The sequence below is a fragment of the Aspergillus uvarum genome (assembly GCF_003184745.1).
Source record: "Aspergillus uvarum CBS 121591 unplaced genomic scaffold BO82scaffold_15, whole genome shotgun sequence".
Taxonomy (NCBI): domain Eukaryota; kingdom Fungi; phylum Ascomycota; class Eurotiomycetes; order Eurotiales; family Aspergillaceae; genus Aspergillus; species Aspergillus uvarum.
In genome coordinates, this window is record NW_020291312.1 from 469,216 (window position 1) to 486,159 (window position 16,944).

The following is a 16,944-nucleotide window of genomic DNA, read 5'->3' on the forward strand; positions in this document are numbered from 1 at the left end:
TGGTGAGTTTTTCCTAATCTAAGGTGGTATGGGAATGTGACCGAAGTTTCCGGGGCTGAATGAGTTTCCGGTCGGGTAGCTAAGCTGTTGTCTCAGGTTAGTTTCTTGGGTTTGGGGGCCCATCGGAACCACCACCGAGAAGGGGAAGGGGGGGAAGGTGGGTGGATTGAGTGGGTGGGCAAAAAGAGAGAAGAAGTCACTGACTAACAACGTGAAGAGCGACGACCCCCAATAGAGAAATTTCGCAATGGTTCCAAGGTTGTTGGTATAGGCAAGACACCAGGTCGATAACAACCAACGATACTTTTTTGCTAGGAAAGGGCAATGTAAGATGGCAGGCAACAGAAACAGAAACAAGCAACAAAAAAAGCAAAGAAAAGAAAATAAAGGACAATCAATAACCGCGTTGTCAAAGGAACGGGCGGCGCCTGTTGTTCGTGTCGAGGATAATTTTTTTTTCAATTCTCTTTTTCTTTTTGTTTTGCCCTTTTTTAATTTCAGTGGATTTGCCGAAAAGTGCAAGTGACGCTCGGGGAAACAGCAAGGTGAAAGTGATAATCTGCACCGCAGAATTGACCTTTGACCCTGTGCTCGTCTGGCTGGCAGGTATATCGACTACCCAGTTGGGGTAATGCCAGTCGGCGGGCTCAAAGAGAGAGCTTCGGAGCGACAAACGCGGGCGGGAAGGGGATGCAAGCCTCGGGAAACGCGATTCGCAACCTGGGACTTCCTGGACAACGGAGAAGGGGGGAGCGTAATCCGGACTTTGGCAGCTGCACCGATTCAACACTTCTGGTAGAATTGACAAGACAGAGTGTTGACCGCGTTGGAGGGCATGATCGACCGAGGGGGGAGAAGAGAGAAGAAAGGAAGAGAGTGGGAGGAGGGAGGGAGGAGGAGGAATAGGAATAGGAATAGGAATAGGAATAGGAATAGGAAGGATGAGGCAGTTGGGGAAGATGAATGGACAGTGCAGCAGCAATCAGCTAGTAGCAGCAACAGCAAGAGAGAGAGGGCGGGCGGGCGGTAATCGAAAGAGGGGTGTGTGTAGGTAGGTAGTAGTTTTGGGTATTAGACTGAACTAAACTACTAGACTAGTCACTCGCTCTCTCTCTCTCTCTCTCTCTCTCTCTTTCACCACAACGGGTAATAGTCTAGTCGCTTGACTTAGTTGATGGTGGGAGGTGCTTGTTCGGCCTCCCTCTGGAAGATCAGAGAACAGACAAAGGCGAGAACAAAAGAAGAAAAAAAGAGAAAGAGCTGTGCGAAGCAGAAGAAAGGGACGGTGCGAGGGGAGAGAAAAGAGTCGGTCAAAATGTGTCAATCCCTCCTTGAGAGAGAGAAAGGGGGCCCGATAGTGAGTTGGCAAAACAATAACATACAAGGGAATAGCAGAAAGGAACAGAAACCGAGAGCAGGAGAGGGGAGAGGAAGGAGAGAGGGGAGCAGATAATGATGATAATATTGTTGGTGGTGGCATTGGAACTGAATGCTACAAGTATAATACTAAAACCCTCCTCATTACCATCATCATCATAATAAAGAGAGAATATGACGATAGTATAATCTCAATTACAATGGATTGATACTTAACGTCTATCATCCACCGTCGGCATCGGCATCAGCATCAATAACATCTCTCAGCATTTCCACCCTACTAAATTACATCCAGGCTTGCACAACTTCTGTACCTTACCCAGACCAGTTTAAGTTGATTGACTGGTGAGTTGGCTGGGGAAGGCCAAAAAGCGGGTCAACGGGTCGGATCTCGCTGCCTCATTCAACTGCGAGCATAGCTTACAAAGTACGGAGTACTGGACGCACTTAACCAGCTGTTAGCGAGCCATCAACCGAGGGGCTCATGTTCTCTGATACGAGCAAGGGTAGTAACGGTCCAGCCGATGACGAGCACAGCCCAATCGATAGTCGAGAATCGAACAAAGTTCAGCTCCGAAGTCATCATCGAGGAGAGAGCAAGCCGCTGGTCAAAAGAGTCAATCGTGGTAAAATACGAGCAGGACAGATGGGGAGGCAAGTAGCTCAGGAAGCTACTGAGGACAGCGTGGGTCAAGAATGGTCATTGCATGGTTGCAAGAGGAGACACCTGAAACTGGCAGCATGGGAGTGACTCCGAGTGAGTGATTCTCAAAATCGAGGTGGACACCGCAATGCAATGGAATAATCATGAGGCCGATGGAACCGGGACTGGAGCTCTAAAACAAGGGCCTGAACGTGTGTGGTGCTGTCCCTTGCCTTGGTCGGTGAAATAAGGCTCCAGTGAGGACTTGGTTGTTATTATTGTTGTTGTTTCTCTTTTGGGGTATCTCTCCGATCCATGGAGTAAATCATTTGATCAATATCAGAAGCTTTGAAGAAGACAGCAAGTGACAGCCAGCCAACTTTGAAGAAGGATCGGTGTAGGTTTAAGGCACGGAATGTGTGGTTGACAGCTCACAGTAGTCATCTACCTAGGTACTCCGGACATCTGGCAGGATTGTACACCGTCTCGCCCGAAAAGTAAAGAGAGAAACATGAAGACCTGAGTGGCCCGGTCAGCCAGACCGCGGTGGACGCGGACAGCGGGCGAGCGATAAGTTAGTTAGCCTAAGGTAAACTTACTCAACAACCCAGAGACTCGAGAAAATCACCATCAGGGGTGGAAGAGAAGGACAGAGGGACAAATCAAACCACTGTTTCATCGAGGGGGGCGGCGGATGGAAATAGAATAATAGTCGATCGTCATCTCATGAACCAACTGGGCAGTAATCGCCAGTGCCCCGGCCGTCATTGGCTGGGTCGGAAGATTACGGTGGCACCAGAGGCTGGATACCTCAGGTACCAGTTGCCCGTACCTGCCTTAGTCCATTGAGCCGGTCACCTTGTCATGTTAAGTCGCTGAGTTGGTACTACACTACTCATAGTAAATTAAAGTAGGAGGCTGGGGCTAATGAGACTGGGTACATTACGAGGGAGACAGTCAGATGGATGTCAATGGTACTTACTGTGCCTGGTATCTAACCTTGTTACCTCACTCCCTTTGCCCACCACTTCAAGACTACCCACGGTTGACCCCTTCCCTCGGTTCAGTTCCAAAGGTTCACTTCATCAACTATTGCTCAGATGCGGGAGCTTATTTGAGTGCAAACCCACGGTAACCGAAGGACCCTTGTCTGACGGCTCTCTTCGCTCTCGCTCTCGCTCCCTCTCCCTTTTGCTACCGATCACTTTGAGATCGATCACCAGTGTCATATCATCCCTCTCACCCCCTCCTTCCTGCAACAGCTCCGTAGATACGACATGTTCCATTGTGAATATTCTCCGTCCACACCTAGCGTCGTCATCTCTCGAGAACCTTATGCTTCCATTCAATGCAATTGTCCATCAAGCTCAGAAACCATATGCATAGCTATAACTACACTAGTAAATACCGGCCTTTTCTCGCGAGAACACGCATTGTCAGATCACTCGCTTGGCTCAAACATCACTCTTAAGGTGCATGAAAGGGCTGACAACCAGACCGCGGTGGGCGCGACTCCTTATAGTAGCGCGCGCTTGCATCCAGGCCAACAGCAATAACAACAGCAATAACCACAGGGAGGGGGGGGGGGGGGGGGGGGGGGGGGGGGGGGGGAAGGCCAAACGTCTTGCATAACTATACTCTTCTCATAAAAATAGCACTTCTCACCGAGGCAGGGATACTCCCAACTAGTGCAGAGCAATGGGCCAAAGCAGAGATCCAGGATACCTCGTCGCAGGGCCCTCTCATGCCAAGTGAAGGGACTGCTTATGGATTGGAGCTGGCTAGGTACGGAGCGAGCCTCGCAAATTAACGCCGCTGAAAGCGAGAATTTTTCCGCGTGCGAGTAGGAATAGTCAATTGGAACGCTCTACGGAGTACCACCGCCTGACACTACTAGTATAAGGCTCGGAGAATATGCCATAAAATGGTAATAGGGTCAGGCTGAGGGAACCTGCGATTTCCGCTTGGGGACTTTGGGCGCCTACCCATTGGCTGGTGACGGCAGCGAGGCGCATGCCATCGGCTGCATTGATTAGGGTACAGTGCAGCTGTGCTTATATGATGAATGCTGTGATGATATCGGTCCACTTTTACAGGATGCAGAAACAAAGAACAAAAAACGACAGCAGTCGGATTTGAACCGACGCCTCCGAAGAGAATAGATTTCTAGTCTATCGCCTTAGACCGCTCGGCCATACTGTCTTAGTATACTGCAGGAATGATAGTAAGGTTTATGTTGCAACTCCCTTTTCGGATAGAAGAAATAGGCATTTCCAGAGGGATCAATGGGCGAGGAGTGGTGGCCCATTACTGTATCACTATAATGTTGATCAACCTTGCTTAGAGACGTTCTTGCGGAGCGCCAGGATATACCTGCAGATTATCAAAGGAAGACTTGTTCGCAATACCAATGGAAAGAAAAGAAGATAGGTGTGAGTATGTGAATAGATGCACTATCGACGCAATCGTGGAAGAGCAGATGGTTGATTGTTTCTAGTCTTTTGCAAAGACAGGGAGGGACAAGCCGCAAAGCAAGGAAAGCAGGACTCACTGACGACCAGAGACAATGAGACCCACCACGAAGGCGCTAGTGCGACCGTGGACGAGCAAAAAAGAAACGACAGCAGCCGGATTTGAACCGACGCCTCCGAAGAGAATAGATTTCAATGATGATTCAAGTCTATCGCCTTAACCACTCGGCCATACTGCCTTCGATGAATAATGCTGTCGCTGCTTCGTTATATGGCCATAACACTATACTGTAATCCCCAGTAGAAGCGCGGGCGTTTGTCAATGGTGTAGCGCATGTAACGGGTTGGATAAGTCAACAGTGCCCACCATGTCCATCTCTGGTATGGATGGTATCTATGGAGTGCCTTCACTTCGAATATACAGTGGCTTCAGACTTCCGACGCCCGACTACTAGTTGGGCTTGTCAATAATGAATGTGCTGGCTTGCATCTGTCAGTCAATTCATGAACAACTGATCCTATTGACTTGCAGCCAGTGCTACTTTCCCCTTACTACATGATGTATCCTGTTTGCCGGCAGCAGGACCACCAGGTTTTGCGGCCATCGATATCCCCGCCGGCTGGACTGGGTATGGTCGCTTACGATTGTCGGTGGACACCGAAGTGGCAAAACACGCTTTACTGCCTGGCAGAATCATAACCAATAAGGCCTACTGGGTCCCTTGAGAATACCAAGGTATTAAACAGTAGATTTATTTTACTAGGATTAAACGCCCTCAGCTTATGCCTCAGGAGGAAGCAGTAGAAGAACAATCAAGGCGGTCAATCTGCTGGCAAGGGCGAAAAACGACAACGGTAAGTAGCCGAACCGTACTTCATATACTCTGCCGTGGTAGCAATATACTCGTACGTGGCTAGCATCAACCCTGGCCATGTCGACTCTGTACGTGGGTGATCCATTATTCCAGGAATGAATGGAGAAGCAAAAAACGACAACAGTCGGATTTGAACCGACGCCTCCGAAGAGAATAGATTTCTAGTCTATCGCCTTAGACCGCTCGGCCATATTGTCTTATTCATGGTATCATAATGCAATAATGATTTATCTCTCTAAACAGTCACTGTAGAGTAACCAACGCATCACAGTGTACTGTTCATATGTCTACGTCGCGATATCGTTGGTGGTATACTGTAAAATATGCTGTATCTGGTTGTGTAGAGCTCTATTCAGAGGTATCCCGGGTGTGCTGTCTGTTCACGCGTCTGGATACCTTAGGCGCCAATTTCGGTCCCATCATATATATCTAGTGGGCTGCCCGTGTGGCTTACGCATACGTATATTTTTGCTGCACGGATTAGACACCAACAACAGCACAGGCACTGGAATGAATTGAGTCATCAGTACACAAAGCCATGTCCTGACCACACTGACACAATCCGACCACACCGCCCAGCGTCACAAGACAGTGGCAACACACCCCTCTCACCGCATCTAGAATCCTACATAGCAGATGTCATAGAATAAGAACCAAACCCAAAGGTCAAAGCACCACACTGTGCCCCCTCCACAATCCATTCAACACCCCTAAATCATCATAAGGCATTGCAGGTAAAGGTAGCAACCCGATCAAGTCAGTCATCATCACATGCACCTGAGTATCTCGAGCATGTGTAAGTCGACCCACCCTGACTACAATATCAGAGGTTTACCCCAAACGACCCTAGTCTACCACGAGATACACAAGAAACGGGCGGCGGCACATCCGCTGGCATTGCTGGAAAAGTGTGCCGCCTGCCCGGCCCGTAGATGACCGAGCACAGTACGCATGGCCAATAGCCGATAGAGGTTACAACGAAAGAAAGAATGAAGAAGACCGTGACATCAGACCACGACAATTATAAGACCACAACGACACCAACAGCGCGAGCATAGAAACCGCATTAGATTTGCCCCCAAGGCATCCAAAAATCTCAAATCATAAGATCATCACCGCATTAGAACATGAATAGACAGGGACCGAATAGACGACCACATCACCTCTTCGCCCCGGGCTTTGAAGCCCTCACATAGGATGCGTTCCCCGCGGCACTGTACGCGGGTGGGGGGGTCGGAGTAGGCGACGGCGCTCTCCCTCCGTAGGAGGCCTGTGCCTGACTGTCACTCGCCTCAGCAGGGAGTTCACCGCCATCACCGGTACCAACAACCACCTGCTTGCCGTCACGCATGCGCCCAACAACCATGCCCCGGGCGACAGACTTCAGGAAAGCCTTGCGGCTGACACCCGAGGCATCGATGTACACCAGCCCAACGTTCTTAACACCGCCGGTCAAGTTGGATGCCACAGCCCCGGCCTGATCGCCGTACCGGTGTCCAACCATAGTGGTGGCAGCGTTCGAGCTAGAGGTCAAGACGTGCCGGGCACCCTGCTCAATGCCGTCCGCCAGAGTCGAGAACGCGATCAAGGACTTATTCAGAATCCCGGGCTTATACTCGTTGCCGTACTTATCGATACCCCTTTGTCGCTCCGTGTTGTTCCGGCGGGCCAGCGATGCCCCAATGTTTTGGGCATATCTCCCAACCTGACCAACGGTTTTGGCCGAGAGATCGGCGGCGCCCTCAGAAAAGGTGCCAACCTTGCGGATGCGCGAGTGGGTGGTCTCGGAGAACGTCATCGGCTTCGGGTTTGGCTTTGTCTTCCTGGTGAAGGTGTCGGCACCACTCGTAAGCGCGTTGGCGAGATATGTAGACCCGGTGACAATCAAACGTGAGGCCTTCGCAGAAGTCTGGACGATGGTCGACTTCTGGTAAGCCGGGTGACGTGCCATACGTAGATACTCCTCGGACACGTTGCTGACATTGACCTTGTTGCCCTCGCCTTCGGAAGGAAGCTCGATCTCCACGGGCCCTAGTGAGGTTAGAATCATTTTGCGACCACGAACAATGGAGATCAGCCGTGCAGTATAGAATCACTTACTCTTGGAGCCAGGTTTGACGTCCAGTCTTTCCACGACGTCATAGCCCTCCATCTCACCCACCACACTGCCATCCTCCTCATCAACCAGAACAATTCTACCATGTGCATCACCCCCAGAAGAAGCGGCAGAAGAGACATATCCTTCACCGGGTGCATACGTCGAGGGGTTGTAAGGAGCATGGTCCCCGGCTGGAGGTGCGCGGTCGAGGAATGCAGTGCATTGAGCGAGGATCGTCTCAAAGGTGTCGATATCCTCCTGTGTCACTTTGCCAGGCCCATGTCCGATCGAGGGAAACTGGATGCGAATAAAGGCTCCTGCATCAGGACCCAGATCCCAACGAGGGATTAGGTAGCCGTTCGGCGGCTGGTGGAAAATCTGGGTGGTTGCGGGGAGAGCCAAATCCAGCTCCGGTGGCAGATTCAAATGAAGATAGAAGTCTTCCTCTGTGAGTGCATCCTGGGAGGACACGGGGAACGAGCTTCCGGGGATAGCGGTCTTGGTCGGGACCATCAACAAAGAAAGTGTTTGCGGTCCCGACGGAGTGAGCTCCGACTCCTCGCCGTTCTGGATGTGAAAGGCGCGAATGTTGTCAATACTGTACAGAAGTCTTGGGTCATGCGTGGTGGAAGCCATGGCTGCGACTCCGTTGACTCTGGGCCGGTTGTGACGAAGGAATCAGGATAAAAAAAAACCGCGAGGGCTGTCGACGTCAGGTGGGGACAAGGGGGTCGGTAATGCGGGGAAGGGGAGCCGATAATGGGACAAACACAGTCGCAATGAAGGCGAGATAAGCAATGAGGATTGAACCAGAGGAGTAGTTCTCAAGTAGGTAGAGAAGGGGAGAATTGATAGAAACCCGCCGCCTGGGAGACAGGCCATAAATAGCAAGACACAGCGCCCCCGTCCCTCATGGCGGGCCAAGTCCGTCATGGAGGGGTGTGGGATGGATCCATCAATGGATGAATGAACGTCAGACCCTGGAATGACATAAGCACTCTGACGCCTCCCGACGCCTCCTGACGCCTACTGCGCCACACCTCCATCACCCCTGCACCGCCACCGATTGATAAGGCGAGCTGTGAGTGGCTGGGAAAGGGCAACAACTGACCTACAGGCCCAACGTACCTGAAGTGTACAATTAATACGTGTACCGTGGACTTCACCACCACCTCAACGATTCCAACAGAGGAGCGTCCCAAGAGGCGAATTGTTCGAGTCCTTCCAATCAATACTTCGAATCGCTTGAAATCACCTTCCGTGGTAGCTGAAACCGACCAGCGGCTACAGGGACCTTTTTTTTTTTTTAGCATTCCCGGGCGCTTAAGCACTGGCCTCCGACTGTATCGTAAGTCGTTGAGCTACTACTGGCCCATCCTACAAGCGATCTGGACATCGAAGCGCACCGAGCCAGCGCTCCCCTTCCCCCCCGCAAGCATGGCACAGTTCCAGATTCTTTCCGACCTACACCTCGAAAACCCGCGAGCATACGACCTCTTTGAGATCACCCCGACCGCGCCCTACCTGGCCCTGCTGGGTGACATCGGCAACGTCAAAGACGACGGCTACCTGCAATTCCTCGAAGCCCAGCTTCAGCGGTTCAAGATCGTCTTCCTCGTCCTGGGCAACCACGAGCCCTTCGATGCCAGCTGGCCGGCCACTCGCGAACGCCTGCAGCAGTTCTCCGAGGAGATCGACAACCGGCGTCAAAGGGCGGCGGCGACGACGACATCGTCGCCGCGGCTGGGAGAGTTCGTCCTCCTCGACCGCACGCGGTACCGCCTCACGCCCCAGGTGACGGTCCTGGGCTGTACATTCCACTCGCGCGTGAGTGAGACACAGGAGGAGACCGTCAGCCACGCCCTGAATGACTTCCACTACATCCAGGACTGGACGGTTGAGCAGCACCGCGCGGCCCACGAAGCCGAGCGGGCCTGGCTCAACGACCAAGTCACCGACATCGCCCGGGACGACCCGCATCATCGCATCGTCATCTTCAGTCATCACAGCCCGACCGTCGCGGCGGCGGCCGTGGATCCGCGCTACGCCGACAGCCCGATCACGTCGGCGTTCGCGACGGACCTCATCGGGGAGCCGTGCTGGGAGCGACCGCAGGTGCGCCTGTGGGCGTTCGGCCATACGCACTACAACTGCGACTTCACGGACGATCGGTCCGGGAAGCGGATCGTGGCGAACCAGAGAGGGTACTACTTTGCGCAGTCCATCAAATTCGATCCCTGCAAGGTGTTTTGCGTTTGAATGGGTGTTTTGCGTTGACAACTTTGAAAGTCATTTCGTGTTTGATTTGAAATTTGTTCTCGTTTTTTTTTTGCTTGATATATAGATTAGTATAGTATATTCATAGCGACAATAGAGCATAGCATTTCCCCTCCTGTGGTAACTCTGCAAGATGCAAGATGCAAGATGATGCTGCCTCATATAATGTGCGGGGGAATGGAATGATTGAAGAATGAATGCCTTTTGTCGGACGGATGATCTGCAGTTGGTTTGCACCAAACCCATGGGACCCATGGGAACGCCGCGTTTAGCCGAGGCTCGACATACCTCGGCCTCGTGATTAGCTTTTGGGTTGTCTCTCCCCGGGCCATTTCCCCAGAACGCTGGCTTCCCTTTCCCCGTTCTCCGTTCCCCATTCCCTCGACACACACCTCAAAGGAACCCCCTCCCGCCATATTCATCCTCCTGCTGGATTCTGTTTTATCTGATTATTAGCCAGCTAACATATACCCGACATCCCGCACTCCCCATAATCACAATGACGAGCCTCTCCCGCGTATTGCGGCCTTTGTCCCGCACCGCTGCTTCCGCCCGCCTTATCGCGACAAGACCGCCGTTGCAGACCCGAGTTCTTCCTAGGTATGAGGCTCTACGCGAGGTGTCCAACCACCGATATCGAACTCCAGAAACTAACCGGACCATGCCATCCGTGCAGCAGTACCCAAGCATTCTCCACCACGTCCCGCCGGCGGGACGTCGACCTGTCCGGGCTGACGCCGACCCCGATCACGTTCCTGTCGGAGACGGAGTCGCTGATGGCGGAGAGCGTGTCGAAGTTCGCGCAGGAGCAGATCAGCCCGAAGGTGCGGGCGATGGACGAGGCGGAGACGATGGACGCGGCGGTGGTGGAGCAGCTGTTCGAGCAAGGGCTGATGAGCGTCGAGGTGCCCGAGGAGTATGGCGGGGCGGGGATGAACTTCACGGCGGCGATCGTGGCAATCGAGGAGCTGGCGCGGGTCGACCCCAGCGTCAGCGTGCTGGTCGACGTCCACAACACCCTGGTCAACACCGCGATCCTGAAGTACGGCGACGCCCAGGCCCGCCGCACCTGGCTGCCCCGGCTGGCCACCGGCACCGTGGGCTCCTTCTGCCTCTCGGAGCCGGCCTCCGGGTCCGACGCCTTCGCCCTGCAGACCAAGGCCGAGAAGACCGCCGACGGCTACCGGCTCAATGGCTCCAAGATGTGGATCACTAACGCCATGGAGTCTGGCATCTTCATCGTCTTCGCCAACCTCGACCCCAGCCAGGGGTACAAGGGCATCACCGCCTTCATCGTCGAGAAGGATACCCCGGGCTTCTCGATCGCCAAGAAGGAGAAGAAACTCGGCATCCGCGCCAGCAGTACCTGTGTGCTCAACTTCGATGATGTCGTCATCCCGAAGAGTAACCTCTTAGGGGAGGAGGGTCAGGGATACAAGTACGCGATCAGCGTGCTGAATGAGGGTCGCATTGGGATTGCGGCGCAAATGACCGGCCTGGCGCTGGGAGCGTGGGAAAATGCTGCTCAGTAAGAGAATTCCCCGCCTTCCCGTTCTCCCCAAACTATCGGTCCATCGCTCGAATTCTCCATTCTCCACCGTATCTTTGATTCTACTGTCCGCACCCAGCATTCTGCAGGGATCAATCCGCTGACCATATCCGACACAGGTACGTCTGGAACGACCGCCGCCAGTTCGGCCAGTTGATCGGCAATTTCCAGGGCATGCAGCACCAGCTGGCCCAGGCGTATACCGAGATCGCCGCCGCCCGGGCGCTGGTCTACAACGCGGCGCGGAAGAAGGAGGCCGGCCAGGATTTCGTCCAGGACGCCGCCATGGCCAAGCTGTACGCCTCGCAGGTCGCCGGGCGCGTGTCCAGCTCCGCGGTCGAGTGGATGGGCGGGATGGGCTTCGTGCGCGAGGGCATCGCCGAGAAGATGTTCCGGGACAGCAAGATCGGGGCGATCTACGAGGGCACGAGCAACATCCAGCTGCAGACCATCGCCAAGCTGTTGCAGAAGCAGTACACTCGCTAAGAGTGCAGCGTATTCAAACTTGTATGAGTTGTTTGACAATTAGCATTGGCCGCACTCAGTAGTGCTAGTGCTAACCGCCCAAGTAATGAATATATTCGAATTAGATACTACGTACCACACTTGAATTCTAGAGTCTTAGAGACTCACTAGATTGAAAATGGCGTGATCGGAATAAACTCCACTTCCGCCGAAAAGGGCCTTCTGCTAGACTACCTAGTCTTTTCCAAAATCACCTTTTTCTTATTTATTTATTTATTTTTTTATTGCTCGCTCTCTGTTCCTGGTCGCGGGTTGGGAAAGCGGGCCCCGTTTCTTTTTTGGAGCTCTTCAAAGATTCCAAATCCAAGTCTCGGGGTCAATTCTTCTTCGAGGCTTAGCTTAGGAAAACAGGAAAGGAACCACCCCTTCCCTTTCCCCCATCCCATCGGAAATCAAAGCCGATCTAATACGTACCGTAATTGCGGATGCATGGATGAGTATTTTGACAAGTGGGCAATTGGGCCACTGAAGAACGCGCCCCCCCCCGTAATCCTCTAATCTAGTAAGCAATAGAAAATGCCAGAACAGGTCCCCCATAATCCTCGTCTAATCCGATCGGAAGCGGGTTACATAAATGCATACAAAAGGGAAATTGATCATCGTGGAAGGGGGGGGGCATCGGCTGGAGCCGATAGTCCAGCCGTGAAGTTCTTTATCCAATAATGTAGCACAAAATGGGAAAGGTCCTGGAAGATGGATAATGGAATTGATTCCGACGGAGAAGAGATTTTGTGTTCTGCACGGTTCAAAATCTCGATCAAGCACTTTCACTTTGGAGTTCCGTCAGCTTCGGCACTTGTGGTGGTCCTTTGCGTCAAAGCAGACAAACTTGTTGTTTGTTCCTGGAGAGCTGGTGGCTTGTGTGCAGAGCCTCAAGGTGGTGATGATAATGACTCGGATGGTGCACCTGGGTTTGTAACCGGCTCCTCCCCGAGCCGGGCTCCGGCCCAGTACCGTGGTTGGCTCCATTCGCGCCATTCACGTTCCGGAAATTTGGTAATAGCATGTGGGTTCAAGGTTTGATTCACCCTCGCTTCTCGAATAAACGAATCCTTGCAGCCTTGCATAATGTTTTGACTTTCGCTTATCTTTCTGACTCCGCGGACTGGTTCATACAACCTTTTTTTATTTTTGGACCCCAATGTGTGCACATCGTCCCGATCATGCCAGTGAAAGATGTGCCAAGCTCGTGGCGTATCTCCTGCATCGAAAAGGTCGGGTATGCTGTGCCGGAACTTTGGGTTAGGCTTGCCTAACGTGCCAAACCTCCCGGGCGCCTCAGCCCGAAAGAGCGTTGGGGGGAGGGGGCGCTCTGGAGTCCGGATGTTATCACGGCTGCTGCAAGATTCCGGAGACCGAGCAGTCAAATCCTAATCCGGACCGACCTCTTATCCAAGTTAATGTGCATTCTCCGCGCCCGTTGGACAAGCGGGACGGGTGCGTTTCATCGCTTGCCACGGATCGTATTATGCTGGGTTCTGTAGCCTCTGAGCCTCTTCTGATTTCTCAAGAGTCAAGATTGATGATGGCTCCAGTCATAGCTATACGCGTTCCTCGACTGTGTCGAATGGGACGAAATGGTATGCTCGTGATATTGCTGTGGTGCCTGGACAACAGGATACCCCGATGATTCTCTTTCTGAAGAACAAGTCGGCACCGACATCGATCGTTGACCCGGAATACAGGGTATTTGGGGTTGGGCGTGGTGTGAGCCCTCCTGCCCGAGACCACGGATAGCCTCGGGGTGGTAGCCCTGCGGATAAGGCGGATAACCCGAATCAGGAGGCTGGGTCGGTTGTGCACAGAGGGAAGGATTGTAACCAATATGGGCTGAAGCGACCGGTAGCGGGTTGGGCGCTTGAATGTGACTTTCATAGACATATGGCTCGAGCCTAGCCCCGTAGTTTGTGTCCGAGGGGTCCCCTACAGAAGATGTCCGAGCTGAACCGTATGGTTGCCACTCGGGAGCTATGGATGTTCGACTTGATGTGGACAGCACGGAAGCTGCCCTGGAAGCTGGATTCAAGCTCAAGGAGTCCGGGAGATGAGGTGAAGGTAGCATGGACCCGGAGGGAGTGCTGTATGAGCCATCTGACAAGCAGTAAACATGGTGATCAGCAATTGGGGCATGATGGCCAATAGGAAGGAATACACTTTGTCACTCACCCAGGCTCGGATGACCCTGCCTGCCTGTGGCCAAGGCTAATTGGTGTCTTAAGGAACGAATCTCCATCTCCATGGCGGTATTTCGTCGGACTATCTCGTCGAATCGGTCGCCTTTGATTTTCAGCTCCGCCACCTGATGCTCTAGACGCTCGATATGCTCCTTTGTCCGCTGACGAATGGTTCTTTGAGCCTCACGGTCATTGGCACGCTTCCTTTCTAGTTGCTCGGCAGAGAGCGACGTCACTTTCCGTGCTCCAGCACGCGATTCGCGTTTCTTCGTCTGCGGAGGTTCCGGGGCAGGGCTCATTCTGCCAACCGACTCGTAGCCAGCTTGATAGTCTCAATGATCAAAGAAGCGACGGTCATATGGGACAGGAATATATGTAGACGGGGGTGCGATAGGCCCCGAGTTTTGTGCTAGTTGGCCCCGGAGGAAGACAGAGAAGTAAAGAGAAGCAGTTCTCTCAAGATGCGACTATAGCTGTTCCGAATGCGTGGGTCGCACTAAACTAGCTATATATATGTTTCCAGCGGGACAAGAAGGAGCCACCAGATTTTAAACAAAAACAAGACTGGCGGTTAGTTAAGATAAGTTAGTAATCGTTGTTGAGAATTATGGTTAGGAAATGGACCCATTTTGGCTCGGGCTGTGAAGCCCCATTCCGGAAGGCCGTCAGATTCGTGCAGGTTTAGGCACGTAAACTGTAAAGGTAAAGGCCCCCCTCCGGGGGGAACCTTAGTAGATCGTGTACATAGCAAAACGAGGGAAAAATTCAAGACTAAGAGGAGAGAAAGGCATTTCCCCCGTCGGTTGTCCTTCGTGGAATTTTTCCCAACGTTACTGGTCATTACCAATGGTCTTCGTTTCTAGCCTCTAACAGGGCCAATGAACAAGGATTTGTCACTAAAATCCCTGTATAGTAGGTTAGTAGTAAGTAGTCAGCACGCTATTACGATGGGGTTGTTCCGGCGCTGCGCTATGTGTACTTTGCCGACCTCCGCCTAGTCCTCCCCTCTCTCTCTCTCTTTCCAATCTACTAACCTACAAGCATACTCCAAGGCTCTTGGGGAGGGGGTAAGAGGTGACTAGGCAGACTAGAGGTTTAGACAGCCTAGTCGGGGTATGTGACGGAATGGCTGGTGCGACGGACTGAGTCGCCACTCTCCTTCGTCAGGTGCCCGACACTGCTGGACACTGCTGCGTCGTATCATGCCAAATGAAGGCAGATCTGGCAGGGTGTCATTTGTCCTTGCAGCACTGACTGAAAGCAGCATTGTCGGAATAAAAGCATCCAGAGATCCAGAGAGCATTGTCCCTCTCATAGGTAGAGGTCAGCCAATCGGTGGATCTTAGTCTATCCGGGCCACATGGCAACCCCGATTGAGCGGCGGATACGGCCCTCATGGCTTCGCCAGAAGAAGACACTCACGGGCTTGAATTGGCTTTCGAGAGCCTCTTGGCAACTTGGTCTCCTACAGGTTGGAAGCTGACCGAAGAACAAAAAGTGGCAATTGAAGGGGAGGGGGGGGGGGCGCTCCCCGGCGCGTGGGGCATCGCCGGGGCACAACCGACCTTCTCTGTAAGGGTTAGAAGCAGGCCGGCGGACCTGGAACAGTGGGCTTGAATGGGCGAAGCGTGTGTGTGTGAGTAGTAGCAGGAACCACGTACGTACCGAAGCTCCGAATGCACAGTTCTGGCGATCTGCGACCTCTGAAGTGGAATGTGCTGCGCAGTCAGCGATCCTTAGATCTCAGCCGGCAATCAACATCGGTGACAATTGGCTGAACGTGGACCCTTCTAGTGTCTAGCCTTGTGATCGTGAACGAATTGCGCATCCCTCGTCTTAGCGCCAGTGAGACTTAAGATCTGACCTAATCCCAAAAGGGTGAGCTATTTCCGAAACCCGAAATCTCCGCGACAAGATTTTTTCCAGATTTGGTGGGAGTTGAGAGGACTTGCGAAAGTCCCTCCCAGTCTCAGCGAAATCACTAAGCTCTCGCTAAGCCGGTTCCATGGTTGCACCTGAATGGTGCTCGCCACGAGGATGAGCAGATCGGATCCACCCCTCAACCCCCTTATCTTAGCCTCCTTGAAATAAGAAGTCGATTCGCTGAACCGAACGGAGACGAGGAGAACTTTAAAAGGTCAATCGGGATACAGCGAGGAGCCCAGAATGCTGGGACTCGTTTAACAGAAGCCCATCGAATAACCGCAGAAGCACGACTTCTCGGCCGTAGCGCATCGCCGCATTTGTTGTGACTTGTACTAACTGCTGGTGCCGGTCTAAACAGCAGGCAAGTTTCAAGACAAGCCAGCGTTGATCTGCGACGAATTGGAATACGGATGGCTGAATTTAAATGCATGACGCATGGTCTCTGTTTGCTGTTCGGTGGGCATTAGATTAATGCTGGAATGCCTCCGATTTTGTGTCGAGACCTGTCTAGTATGCCGTTAGTCTTTAAGACTGCAGCATTATTAGAAGGATCAAAGAGACCCTGTCGTGACCACTGCCGGACGACTACCGATTGTCACTCGCCCAGAAGAAGCTTCCAGCAAAAGCAACCGATTTGATTTCAGAAATCCAAAATAGAACGACGAATTGAACCGAAGCCAAGGAGCAGCCTCTACGCCAGCCATGACGTTGGTGCGAATTCGAACGAGCACCGGCTATTGGTGGTGAGGGGCTAGCTCAGAGTTTGGAGAGTGATCTCATCGATCAAACAATTCTAGAAAGCCTTGCAGTTGCAATGAAAGTAACTGCATAGCGTTATTCTAGTCTGCATCGTGGGGAGACCTGGTAGAGCAGTAGCAGGACCATCTTGTCCGAATTTCTATCGATTTTGCACAGGTCTCTCCATCTTGTCCACCGCTAGATGCGCTACTGCGCCATTGGAGAAATCCATAACGGCCTTGTCTCAAGCATGAGCGCATGCAGAGCCAAGCAGCCTACGACTGCGTGCAT

The 16,944-nt window shown here is 52.7% G+C and overlaps 3 protein-coding genes and 3 non-coding genes across 6 annotated transcripts; 1 reads left to right on the plus strand and 5 right to left on the minus strand.

The window, feature by feature from the left end:
• Nucleotides 1-4,140: 4,140 nt before the first annotated feature.
• BO82DRAFT_t109 lies at nt 4,141-4,222 on the minus strand. Its single transcript has one exon. It is a non-coding gene; the product is annotated as a tRNA-Ser (tRNA).
• A 416-nt stretch (nt 4,223-4,638) lies between these two features.
• BO82DRAFT_t108 lies at nt 4,639-4,730 on the minus strand. The gene has a single exon. It is a non-coding gene; the product is annotated as a tRNA-Ser (tRNA).
• Nucleotides 4,731-5,481: 751 nt separating this feature from the next.
• BO82DRAFT_t107 lies at nt 5,482-5,563 on the minus strand. The gene has a single exon. It is a non-coding gene; the product is annotated as a tRNA-Ser (tRNA).
• Nucleotides 5,564-6,270: 707 nt separating this feature from the next.
• On the minus strand, nt 6,271-8,378 carry BO82DRAFT_39379 (senescence-associated domain-containing protein). Its single transcript, XM_025638695.1, has 2 exons — nt 7,467-8,378; nt 6,271-7,397 (listed from the first exon to the last, which is right to left on the minus strand). The coding sequence occupies exons 1-2, from the start codon at nt 8,098-8,100 to the stop codon at nt 6,526-6,528; spliced, it is 1,506 nt and encodes a 501-aa protein (XP_025493915.1). The 5' UTR covers nt 8,101-8,378; the 3' UTR covers nt 6,271-6,525.
• A 373-nt stretch (nt 8,379-8,751) lies between these two features.
• BO82DRAFT_331680 (acyl-CoA dehydrogenase mitochondrial precursor) lies at nt 8,752-12,001 on the plus strand. Its single transcript, XM_025633151.1, has 4 exons — nt 8,752-9,710; nt 10,249-10,341; nt 10,418-11,269; nt 11,410-12,001. Exons 1-4 carry the CDS (start codon nt 8,902-8,904, stop codon nt 11,774-11,776), a joined length of 2,121 nt encoding a protein of 706 aa, XP_025493916.1. The 5' UTR covers nt 8,752-8,901; the 3' UTR covers nt 11,777-12,001.
• A 1,327-nt stretch (nt 12,002-13,328) lies between these two features.
• On the minus strand, nt 13,329-14,288 carry BO82DRAFT_373159 (bZIP transcription factor; the record flags this gene model as incomplete). The annotated part of the gene is made up of 2 exons (XM_025637359.1): nt 13,329-13,906; nt 13,982-14,288. The coding sequence occupies 2 exons, from the start codon at nt 14,286-14,288 to the stop codon at nt 13,329-13,331; spliced, it is 885 nt and encodes a 294-aa protein (XP_025493917.1).
• Between the last annotated feature and the right edge of the window lie 2,656 nt (nt 14,289-16,944).

What these genes read in the sequence shown, in the direction of transcription:
- BO82DRAFT_39379 (XM_025638695.1), bottom strand. Translation starts at nt 8,100, where the DNA reads ATGGCTTCCACCACGCATGACCCAAGACTTCTGTACAGTATTGACAAC. An exon ending in CGTCAAACCTGGCTCCAAGA is followed by an intron (nt 7,398 to 7,466) that starts GTAAGTGATTCT and finishes TAACCTCACTAG; the next exon opens with GGCCCGTGGAGATCGAGCTT.
- BO82DRAFT_331680 (XM_025633151.1), top strand. Translation starts at nt 8,902, where the DNA reads ATGGCACAGTTCCAGATTCTTTCCGACCTACACCTCGAAAACCCGCGA. An exon ending in AAATTCGATCCCTGCAAGGT is followed by an intron (nt 9,711 to 10,248) that starts GTTTTGCGTTTG and finishes CACAATGACGAG; the next exon opens with CCTCTCCCGCGTATTGCGGC. An exon ending in CAGACCCGAGTTCTTCCTAG is followed by an intron (nt 10,342 to 10,417) that starts GTATGAGGCTCT and finishes CCATCCGTGCAG; the next exon opens with CAGTACCCAAGCATTCTCCA.